General features: G+C 43.3%; 1 protein-coding gene across 3 annotated transcripts in view; it reads right to left on the bottom strand.

Annotated features, from left to right (window-relative positions):
• Window positions 1-3,757: 3,757 nt before the first annotated feature.
• The window catches only part of RPRD2 (regulation of nuclear pre-mRNA domain containing 2), a 95,767-nt gene continuing 87,099 nt past the window's right edge, over window positions 3,758-12,425 (bottom strand). The window contains exons 11-12 of one of the 3 annotated variants that reach the window (XM_034989937.1): window positions 8,973-10,012; window positions 3,758-8,690 (exon numbers count right to left, since the gene is read on the bottom strand). In XM_034989937.1, coding sequence (XP_034845828.1) covers window positions 7,239-8,690; window positions 8,973-10,012 — 2,492 coding nt within the window. In that variant the 3' untranslated portion in view covers window positions 3,758-7,238. Of the gene's footprint in view, window positions 10,013-12,425 lie in introns of all 3 variants that reach the window. The other 2 variants (XM_034989938.1, XM_034989936.1) reach the window with 2 other exon arrangements.

Genomic DNA, 12,425 nt, shown 5'->3' with positions numbered 1-12,425 from the left:
CAGCTAGGGCCGATTCATTTATCACCAGTTCTACAATTTCTGATTTGTGACTACCATGTCTCAGCCTCAGGGAATTTTAACCCATTAGTCTGTCTGGGAATCATCTATCCCTAAAACTGCTCTTACCCTCCACCCAGAATATCACCAAACACCTACTATGTGCCAAATGCTACACCCTTATTTAATTCCAAGAACAACCCTGACAAGTAATAGCTCTTATGCTCCGTTTAAAACATGGAAAACGATCCTCAGAGAAGTCAAGCCCTAGCCCATCTGAATCCAAAGCCTGTGTTATGTCATGCTGCCTTTCAGCAACCAGAATAGCCCTAATGCATCATGTTTGTTAGCAGAGCTCCCTTTTTCTCTGCAGGGTACATCACTTGTAGGGCCAAAGAGGCCTTTAATATAGAGTGAAAAGAGGGGTCTAATAAAAAGCCAAGAAAAGAAGTATCTTATCAGATTTTCTCTAACCAAAGTTAAGGAAAAATAAGTGTTTAGGAAATCATGCCAGCAGATTTCAGAGAAGTCCAGAGAAAAGGCAATCCTCAGTTAAGGGTAAGCTAGACTATTGGTCACACTTTGGGAAATTCTCAGCTTTACTCTACCTTTAGAATAAACATCACAAGTTAGCTAAAGCTTTGGTTGAACAGGTATTATTTTTATATTCCTAAACTGTATGTAAGAATGCTCTCCATTGAAGGTAAAGTACTTTTCCACTTGTCATCAGGATCAACATATACCCAAAATCTATCTTAGCTCTTCACAAAATTTCCCTGCACCTAAGAAGTAAAGATTGCCAGAGGTAAAAAAGAGAAATTTAAGAGGGTAAAATATATAAAGAAAGGTTTCTGTCATTGTCACCAAATGCTTTTGAAGCCCAGAGAACTGGCCAAGTGGCTAAAAGTACAGTAGGTGTGGGGAGGTTAGATTTATTTAAAAACAAAACGAAACAAACAGAACCCCCCACAACTTAGTGATGAAGATGTAGGATGGGGCCAAGCTTTTAACTTTGCTTTAAGATGCCAAAAAAACTTTGTCTAGCCACATTTGCTGATTAAAAAAAAAAGGGGGGGGGGAAGCTTCCTACCAGGGCATGGGGATGAGTTGAACTCTGTTTTGAAAAAGCCTTCGGCTTACCTAGAATCTCTACTATGACTTCCTTTCTCCAAGACAACTCTTGAGTCTGTAGAAGAGAAACAAAGCCATCTCCATTCCCCCGCCCTTAAATGACCCTGATTTGTCAGGTGAGGCCAAACACAGGAGCCAGTGCTGGAATGTGTCAGCTTAGATTGATGTTGAAGTAAAAAACAAAGGCAAGAGCAAAGTACTGTGAAAGACCTAGATACATCTCTAGAAGGCAATGTACAACTAAGGCCCACTACCCAATAATCAAGATTTCAAATTAATCCTTTACTAAGCTCTATTGCCCTTGGCAATGATTGGCTATCTAGAAGATACAGGATGTGAACTGTTTTCACCTAAGTGTAAAGGATTCCTAGCCAAGGAACTGGACGCTGTGTATCTCCTTTGTTTCTACCCATTCCAACTGAAATATGGCAGGGAAAATGCAAAAAGTGTCAAGTTCTCTTAGCTCCTCTTTCCCACAAATTATGCAGCAAAGGATTTGAGTAATTCGCAAAAAGAGGGGACAGAACGGGGATGAGGAAGAAAGTAAAGTTGCTGGAACATCTGATTTGCTATGAACCCAACAGACTCAGGGCAGACTGGTTTACCCAGCACCCTTTTGAATCAAACAAAACCCTGCAGCCCGTACTTGTTTTCTCTGTTGGTACTGGTCACTAGCCCCTCCACCCACATCTGTATTTTCAACTTTTGACTCTTGTGTAACAAAGGGAGAGAAAACAACAACAAAATAAAATCATAGTGCCGTAAGGTAACTGCAATATCAAACAGGTATCAGCCTTCTTATGCCCTTTCCCCCAGACTTGTAACTAAGCATAAAATGTCTCCACCCCCCCGCCCCCCAGCCCGGCCCAGTTAGTCAGAAGCAATTTGATTCTTAGTTTTACATTGCACTTGCTCCTTTCCTTTAAAGCATGTGTGCTTCTCCTTACTTCTACAAGGGGGAAGGGAGAACAGGATGTTTACTTAAGAGCTGCTATCTCACTTGGCGGGTTAATCTCTTGTGGCTTTGTCTATGCAGCCTCAATGAGTTATTACTCAGCAATTGTGAACAGCAGCTGACCGGACTTGTCTATACAGTTACTCATAAAGAAGTATGAGAAACGCCCCAATACCCAAAAACCCATTTGGATGGTGTTTGTGTTACTGTCTACATACACAAGGGGGTAACTCATCCCTCTTATACAAGATTGGCTTAAATAAAAACAATTCCAGGGGATGAAGTTACGCGTTTTCAACATGCCCAGAAAGACGAATGTGGAAGTCTAAAAGCTGTTGCTTCCTTGGAGATGGAGAAAGAAATCAGTTGGGCAAGTCAAAGTTCCAAGAGGGGACAGGGAAAAAGGTGAGCCAGATTCCATAAGCAGCCAGTACAATTGTACACCCTACATACTGGGTGTGTTCCTAGGCTGCTATTTCTGAAGTGTCCGGTGACACATCCATGTAGCTTCATGTAATGAAGGCTGCTATTTACAGCCTTCTTCCCTGCCAGTGACCCAGGCGGGGTCAGGATGCAGTGACTCTCTTTACCCCGTAAAGCTAACATTCCATTTATTAAGCTTCACTGGAGTATGAAAAAGGCATGGGGCAAGACAGGGGGGTTAAGTGTGGCTTATGTATGATAGATTGCCAACATGCAGCAAGAAGGTAGATGCGGGTAAAGAATTGACCAGAAGGAACCCTACCAACACTGCCTCCTCCAACTCTATGCTTGCTTTAAATCTATTTTTGGGGGGGGGGGGAGAAAATCTTAAGCAGGCTCCACACCCAGCGTGGACCCCGATGTGGGGCTCCATCTCACAAACCTGAGATCATGACTTGAGCCAAAATCAAGAGTTGGACACTTAATCGAGTCACCTAGGCGCCCCCTCTATGCTTGCTTTAAAAATGCTTCACTTAAAAATTGTACAACTTTTTGAAGACATACACAAATAATTATCCATACAATATATCCCACTTCATTACCAACCACTCCCTGAACATCTTGACTTCACCCCACCCATCATCCCTTTTCAAAACTGAATTACACAAAGGATCAAAGAGAAAACCCACAAGGTCATGGGGATCTGAGAGGCTCAGATTGCCTTCAGTGACACTGAATGCTTAAGTCAAAGGGGACACCTGGGTAAGATCAGTGTGAGAGGGGGAAAGTCAACCACACAACAAAGGAAACCATACTTTATTAAACTGGAAAACAAAAACACTATTGGGAACAAAGATAAAAAAAAAAAGGAAAGGTTGGAAGAGAGGCAAGTGTAAGTGGTCACAAGGAAGGGACAAGACGGGTGGTCTGTGGTATCGGTGTGCCTCAGAGATGTGCAGGAGCATACACAGTCCCCTCGATCCCCCTCGCACTTAGACCAAAAGCCAATACAATCAGATCTTCAGAGATATATCCAGGCTTCCTTTCTGCATCCTGTCATCGGTTTCACCTTCAGCCCTGGACAGTCATGTAGAAGGGTCTTTGCTGGAGAAAATTTAGATTTTCCAACCATAGGCCTGCTCCATAAAGCAGCAGTTTCAGCTCCTGGAGACGTTCCCTCCTAGTTGCGCTCACCACAGAAGTCAGGAGCCTTTGGTCAAAGCCCCAAATCTCAAAGAAAAATGTCAAACCTTCAGAACTAGTTATTTTATTAAATGATATTAATACACATTTCAAAAGGATTTCATTGTTGTTGCCTCTAAAGCATGTACTTGTTGTTTTCCACACCGAACACGTGAGAATATCATCCAACATATCTAATTTTAATCTTAACAGGCACCCCCGCCCATAAAAAAAAGGGGTGGGGGAGGAAAAAAGGGGAAAAGCAGTAATTTACAGCGGCTTCAAAACAATTAACAGCTGAAGCTTAAATCTGCATGAACCGGTAACTCCAGGATAGTGAATATTCTGCAATTAGGAAGTCTAGCATATTCACATTATCTAGATAGGTTAGCTGTACCATGTATATCACAAACATTGTATTCCTGGGATCGGAAAGGATAAATGTCCTACTCTCTGATCATTTTACCTTCCCTGGCATCAACCCAAAATCTATTTATGCTCATCTTTTGGGAGGGCAGAGGGGAGCGGGGAGAGGGCTCTCATCTAAGCTGACTGAAGAGTAAACTCTTATACAGTACTTAAGGACTTGATTTCTGCTACTATCACTGAATTAAGTGGTACCAGTGTATTCATGACGACCCCCCCCAATTCTCTGTCTGTGATTTTACAGTGAGCACCAAGGACCTTAGTAACAACTTCGCATATTCTGCTCTCATATAAATCATGTCCTTGCCAAGACACACTATATTATGCTTTCTTAAAAAAAATTTTTTTTGTTTATTATATTTTTAAACTCAGGTTGAAATACAAAAGTCAGAGCATGGGCACGGAGTTTTAAATCACAGACACAGAAAGGATAAAACCCCCTTGTTTCATGTTATGAATACCAGAATTGTCTTTTTTGTTTCACTATATCACATATATACATTGTTGTCTTCATTTACTGCTGTAGACAGATTTCCTTAAAGTTAACAGCTGACAGTCACATACAAATCCTCACTTCCATCCCGAAACAAACTCAATGAGGATTTTGTAGCTTAAAAAGCAAAACACCCTGCAAAAAACCCCCAACCCTTTAAAGTCCATCTTTTAAACTGTACAACAAGGTCTTCCTTTCATGTATTCGTCATCATGCTTTTGAGGACAATTACCCTGCCCCAACATTCAGGAAGCCACTTCCCTGACATCCCCACATTTTCTGATAAAATCAAATGGTCAGAGAGCCTTTTCAAGTAAACACTACTTTTAGCTTAAACAAGAGCAGCAGAAAGAATTCACATTCTTTTCTTCTAGAATGAAAAACATCCCACTTAATTTCTGCAAAAAAAGTTTCAATTTTGAATCAATTAGAACTCTCCCTCCCCCCCCACCCTTACCCTTACTCTCGATCACACTTTCCCCTAAACAAATGTCTCAGGACTCAAGGTAACTATATTGTTTCTTTGCTTTGCTACACTATATACCCCATCCCACACACAAGGTCATGGTATCATGCATTTTTGTGGGGAGAGCTACAGGGCAGAGAGGCTGGAGAGGGTCAAAGAAAGAACAGTTGACTTAAGACCAGAAATGCATCAGGAAGTTGAAGGACTTGCAGCCTCCTAACCACAGAACACCTGGTGAGCCCAAATAAATAACATGGAATAAATTACACAAAAACTCCCAAACCATGACGCACAACTGGTTTAAGCTGCTCTTTATCTGAAAGGCAAGTTTATTCTGACACAAAGAATCATCTTCTGTCACTACGTTGTCCACTCTCCCCCATCTTTAATATTTCACAAGAGGAATCCAAAATAATCCCCGTACTTCCTACAGTTAGTTCTATGCTCACTTGGAAGAAAATACGAAACTTGCTAGGATTCCCTAAAAAACAAAAAACAAAAAAAACAAAAAACCAACCCACAACACATATTTTTTTACTTATCTAGCTGGAGATTACCAGTGTGTATACCTTGGGGTAAGACACTAAATAACACAAAATAATAGTAAAGCAATCTTTGCTTTTCAGTATTCCCAGATACAAAGTTATAACACTCAAAGCATACTGATTGTCTTTTTTCCCAGTACTAGTTGTAGAAATACAAAGAAGCCTTTCTTTCAGTTTGGGGAGAAGGAAAGCCCACCCTTCTCGTGTAAAATGACTAAGGGCAGAAATTTTTATTTCCTATTGGGAGTGGAAGGTGAGGATAAGGCTTGAGCCTTGAAATGTGCTGGCTGTAGAATGGGGTAAATCTGGATTTCTCAGGTCCTCCTGGTTCTCTGTAAAAATATGTATAGTGATACCCACTTGTCATTAAGACACACCTAAAGAGGTGTAAAGCATTGAAGATACTATTGAACCTCTCCTTTGAAATACCAAGAACAGGGCTAAATACAGGACTAGGGCAAGGAGGAAAGAAAGATAGAGACCAATAGCTCTCTTTCCCTAGTAGTTAATCCTTGCTAAAAACCACCAACAATTATCACTGACATTAGGGAGGCACCATGGTAAAAATGTCTACCTTTTACATTAAAAAATACAGGGATAATATTTTAGTTGCGTCTTTGTATCAACTGTCACCTGTAATGACTTTCTTTCCAGCCAAAGCAGAAGTGAAAACTGAGGGAGAAAAAGTCAAGCAAGCAAGAAAGACATGAAGCAAGAGCTTGGTGCAAGACATATCAAACTACCTCAAAAAGTCTCCCATTCTCGTTTATGAGGAATGGGCAGGTCATACTGCACCGCTTACCGGTTCCTTTCTCTACTCTGTATTGGAGTTATACCTTATTTTAACCTGGAGATTATATCCAGTCCCCGCTCTTTCATTCCAAGGATAAAGAGGAGTAATTTTTACTAGGATAGAATGAGATCTGTATCTCCCTCAAAGTTAATGACGGATAGTTCTTTAGAAGAGGCTGATTTTTTTTTTTTTTAATTAAGATTTTAAGAGAAAGGTAAAGAACCCAACTTCAGTATGTCTTTAAAAACAAAACAAACAAACTTGACAGGTCCATGGTCTCCCACCTATCTTCCCTTGCAACATCTTTTGGCTTGTCAGCAGAGCACAGAGCATACAGGAAAGGGAGCCACGCTGGTCACAGCAGTTACTTAATGGAAGAGAGAAGGGGACAGGAGTCCTTCCATTGACTACGTGATAAGCCAAACCAAAAATAACATCCCAACATTGCACATGTTATTCTCTGTACTGATGGAAGTTTTATTTCAAATGTAATAATACTCTTCAATAAATGGGGTAAAATAAGATTTGTTTTCCTCCCCACCCCTCAAACCCCCAGCCAAGTGAAGTGGCTTTGGTTGTGTTTCTTTGCCCCCCCCCCCCCTTAAAATACAAGTAGCTTGGGGGAAGGTCGGTAAGTGCAGTGGGAAGGAGGACTGGATGGAATAGTGAAATGGAAGCATGTATGACTTTTTAATTTGGAAGGGAGGCCCTTTGTCATTAAAAAAAAAAAAAATCAAAGGAAGGAAAACAAATAAAAACAACAATAAACCAAACTCCTACTTCCAATGCTCTCTAGACTGTTCAAAATGCTTTTCCCTTGGTTTCCATCAGTACCTGGGAGGGAAGAATGGGCGTTTTGGTGCAAAGAACGGAGGGCCCCTAGCAAAAGGTGGCCTGGGTCTCTTTAGACTGTGGAACGGGTCTCTGCTGAGAAAAGGTTCCCTAGGCCGAAAGTCTGGCCGGGGATTCCGCAAAATCATACCACTCCGGCTGATGGCGTCTCTGTGTGAGGGACCCAAGTGGGGGCCACTGCTGCTGTTGCTGCCTCCCCCACCTCCTCCTCCATGGGCTGGGCCCAGGTGCTCCAGAGAATGGGAGGGTAGGCTGAGGCTCTCTCGTACACGGCTAAGGCCAGGGCCGTTGAGGTCCCGTTGGGTGGGGCCCCCATGGTCCCTGGGTCCTGGGAGCACCCCAAAATGCTCAGCCAGGGTCCCTTGAAGGAGGGAACTATGGTCCTTGGGAAATACTGCCACAGCTCCCGCCACTCCGTGCTCTGCCAGTGGTGGGGCTTGGAAGGGTACAACCCCAGAGTGGTCAACAGGGGGTGGAGGAGGAGGTGGAGCAGAAAAGGGAACACCACTCCCACCACTGCTGCTATGTTCCCCAGGGGGTGGAGGAGGGGGTGGGGTGGGGAAAGGAACTCCGCTGTGCTCTCCAGGAGGAGGGGGTGGGGCGGCATGGGCCAGGGCCGCCTCCTTTGTGAAGGGATTCGAAAGATCCACAGAGGGTAGATGAGTGGGTGCATCTCGAGAGAAGATACCACCATGATCCTTAGGAGGGGCAGGTGGGGCAGATGATGGCCCCACTGGCTCTCTCTGGAAGGGTGTCCCATGTTCCAAGGGGGACGGGGGGAGATGATGCTCAAATGTTGAGTTGAAACTGTTGGAACGGAAGCTGCCGACACTTTCCTGAAATTGGGGTGCCCGTTCCTTGTATGGTGCCGCTTTAAAGCCAGTGAGGCCTCCGCTGCCCCCACCCCCAAGGGATGCCAACTCAGAGGCACTTGAGGGGCCATTGTCAAAGGAGCTGCCTGAGGTGCTCAGATCAAACCAACCCACCCTTGAAGCCTCACGCCCGTGTCCTCTATTTCCCTTCCCAGGAACTCGGACGGACTCTACGGTCTGTATCGGCTCCCCTGACATCCTCCTATTGGATGCATTATGATAACCCAAGGTTTCTATAGGGGCCCCCTTCTCTTCGGTGCTATCAGGCAAGTCTAAGCAGGAGGAGGAGACTCGGGTTTCTATGCGGTAGTGCTCTTCTTGCTGCTGCTGCTCAGTGGCTGTCAAGCTGGGCTGGGCGAGGTTTGAGAGACTGACACCATCACTCGAAGTGCCCTTGCTGGGTGCCTGGCCAAAATGCTTATCGTCTGAGGGCTTTCGGGAGGCGTTTTTAAGCATATTCTTAAACTCAATCGTCGACGTGGTGGAAATGGTGGGGGCCAGGATTTTCTCCACGCCTGGTGTGGGTGGGTGGCCCGTGGGAGCGGCAAGGGTATTCTGCGGAGAGAAAAGGGAACGATGTGGGACTGGGTGAGGAGGGTCTGGGTACTGCTTCTGTGGCAAACCGAGATGCCCAGTGGTAGACTGAGACAAGCTACTGTGGTTGGAGTCAGGGGTGAAAAATGAATCATTCTTACTCGGTGATGGTGACCGGTCAGACCCCGGTTCACTCCCTCTTATGCTGAAGGCACCAAATAGCCCAGGGGAAGAGGACAGACGGTCACAATTCTCACTAGAGTCCAGGAGGGCCCTTACAGATGGAGGGAAGGCAGACTTTACCCCAAATTCTTGGGCCCTGTGACTATAACTGGAGAGGATTGGCTGGTATTCGGTGGTATCAGAAAGCTTGCTTGACTTCAGGATAGACTTGGCTGGCTTCTTCTCTAGGTTCATCATGGCAGAGGGTGGAGGCCCTGAATACTCAAAATCTCGGTAATCCTCATCTTCCTGGAAAGAAGTATCTGGATAGAACTTTTCCTGCGAAGAGTCCATCAGGGAAGATGGTCTCTCCATTCCATCAGAAGGCTGCTTATAGGGTGATTCACTGCCCAGGCCAAAAGGTCGATATGTAGGTACAGAATTGGAGAGTTCCCGGGGGTAGCTTTCCTCTCTCCCAGGGGGTGGTGATCTTGTACTGCTGGGTGTTGAGGAACCAGGGCTAATGATCTTAGAAAGCAGGGACATCGTGTCTACACTGCTGGATGTGGGCTTGTCCATCATCTCATCCTGGGTGGGCGTCCCACTCCTTTCGTCCCGCACGGGGGTTCCGTCAATGTTGTCGATTGACGTGCTAGTAGGGCCACGCTGGAAGTCTGAGGGGTGGCTTTCTGTTGGAGCACTGGACCCCAAGCTGCTCAGGATTGGAATGTTTAAGTTTAAGCCACTGAAACCAGGATTACCTTTTAAGAAGTTGTGGATCTTCATTTCCAGGCTTGGAGAGGTGGACTCGGACTCCAGCTTTGGCTTGGCGATCTCTGAAGATTGGCACATGGCAACTTCAGTAGGTGGGGCAGCAGGGTTAGTAGTGTGGGTTCCTGTAAACCCAACAGAGTTGGATGGTAGCTTAAAAGTAGTGCTTGGGAGCCCTGGGCTTTGCCCAATTGAGGCCTTGCTGGCTGATGTTGAAGAGACTTCAGAAGTTGATGAATTAGGAGAATAATTGAAGCTTTTGGGAATAAAGGATTGGGTATTGGAGGGCAGATTTCTTCCTTTTATGCTAGAGACTGTGGTGTTGGCAGGGGAAGCTGAAGTGCTCTGAGATGCAGCTTCACTGGCTGGGACTGGGTTCCCGGTAACACTTTGAAGTAAAGATGACAGGCCTGTAGAAACAGAGATTAGAGGAATTAAAAAGAACAACTGCCTACCTTACAAGAAAAACAACGTAGGCTAATCGGATATTCTCATTCATTCCAGTGGGAACCAGATAGACATTAAAATATGAGGCCAAAGGGAATCTACACCAAACAAGCAATGGCTAAATGTCATAGAAAATACTGGACCTATTTCTCAATATAAAGAGAGCAAATTACTGAAATGTTTCTAGTACAGTCATCAAACAAGTCCAACATGGCACAATAAAAGGCAATAGGAAGGGGGAGATTTTAGTGTCAGAATCATTCATAGTTTAAAACAAGACAAAGCAGGAAAAGAAAGGAGGCAAAATTATCCTTAAAATAACACTTTAAGCTAGTAGGTCTTAACATCTGATCTATGGTACTATTTCTCTAAATGCAAATAGATATTCTGTTCAACCCTTCCTTTCCAGCCTCCACAACTGTTTCTAATAAGTTAACATACACTGTTAATTCTCAAGAGAGAGACCAGTGTATGCACATTGCTGAAATTTATTTCAACAGGGTCACACTTTTTTCAAGTGTCTCTTGCTAGGCTTTGGGGAAACAGCGCTTTTAGCTATCATTTTTGGTTGTAAAATGTAGCACTAGTGAACATACAAACACACACCACAAAGAATTACAAAGCTAGACCACCTTATAGCTTGGAAAATTCAAGAATTATGCATCTACCCAGGTTGACACTGATGAGATTCAAACCTACTCACTGATAGAAAAAACCTCAGAAGCTCTGAGAAAGAATTCTTTGGGGCAAAGGCTGAAGTCCACCAAAGCAAACTGCTCCTGTAGAAAATTTTTTAGAAAAATACTTGACAAAGAGATAAATAGGAGGTCCTATAAATTCAATCATATTTTGGAAAATTTACCCAATTTCTGGTGGTGAAAGAAAACAGTATTTCAGAGGATACTTTAATGTTTCTTCAAAATTTTAATTTTAATCCAATATTTACTAAGAGACTTAAGCTCTGAAGAATTCTGAGATCACTCCATCCTCTGAACTTTTTTTTTTTGAAGATTTATTTATTTTAGAGAGTAAGTTGGGGAGAGGGGCATGGGGAGAGGGAGAGAGAAACTTAAGCAGACTGCACTGAGCATGGAGGGTGGCATGGGGCTTGATCTCATGACCCTGAGATCACCACCTGAGCAGAAAACAAGAGTAGGACGCTTAACAGACTGCACCAACCAGGTGCCCCCATCCTTGGAACATTTTTTTTTTTTTTTAAGATTTTATTTGACAGAGAGAGAGAGCACAAGCAGGGGGAGCAGTAGAGGGAGAGGGAGAAGCAGGCTCCCCACTGAGCAGGGAGCCTGATGTGGGGCTCGATCCCAAGACCCTGGGATCATGACCCGAGCTGAAGGCAGATGCTTAACCGACTGAGCCACGCAGGCGCCCCTCCTTGGAACATTATTAACTGCCAACAATTTCTACATAATAAGTGTATGATTTTTGTTATCCAATATTCACTAATATCTGAATAATTGAAATATCGTTTATTTCAATTATCCTCTTGAAAAATAAACTCCACGTTCCATTTCCGAAAAGTTCTCTGGCTACGTAACTTACCGCCACTAACAGTTTGATTTAATTCTTAGTAGCCACTGTTCATACCAAAACCAGAAGTCCTCAAGCAATAGAATGTGATACATGATGTCACATGATTTTTAAAAGATATTTCAGCATATCTTTCAGATATTGGGGGATGAAATCTTGTTAAGATAGACATTACTCAGATTTCTGGTAATAGGTGAGATGCTCTCTTACCACTAAACCACTAAATATTACTTTTCTTCAATCTTAACAGGCTATACTCTATGGCCCTTGTGCCCACTGAAGTTGTTCTTTTGTGTTGAAAACCTGTCAATGACAGCTGTGGGTGACACAATCAGAGATTCTAAGAGATTCCTTTTACAGTTTTTTAAAAGTCAAGAATTCTACTTCCCACAAGAAAATGGAAGGTGATGAACTACCTTGTTACTCCACAAAGCTTGTTTTCTGGGGTCTCCAGAAAAACATTCTGTCAAAACACACCTAGTTCTACTCAAAGTTTGCCTGATGAGAAAGTCCGTAAGACACGGTATAATAATCTATTGAAAGGAAAAGCTGTAAATGTTATTATACCCATATAAGAGGCTAATAAAAACAAGTGAGTTCAACATTTTTGTCTGTAACTGTAGGATGGTGACAGAAGAGGGCCTAGAAGGGAGAAATCGTAACCATGCTGATCCCTCAAACTAATTATCTCTAAAAATTCATACCATTAGATATGCTGAAGTATATCATTAATCCTTGACTGCTGTTGCCAATATATGGTAACTACGGATTACTATTTAATAGCATTGAATTGTGTGTAACAAAAATCTTCGCTATCTTATCTAAAGG

This window comes from Mirounga leonina, unplaced genomic scaffold, assembly GCF_011800145.1.
Source record: "Mirounga leonina isolate KUSES-001 unplaced genomic scaffold, KU_Mleo_1.0 Mir_493, whole genome shotgun sequence".
In the NCBI taxonomy this organism is placed as follows: domain Eukaryota; kingdom Metazoa; phylum Chordata; class Mammalia; order Carnivora; family Phocidae; genus Mirounga; species Mirounga leonina.
This window is presented reverse-complemented; position numbering and strand designations above follow the sequence as displayed.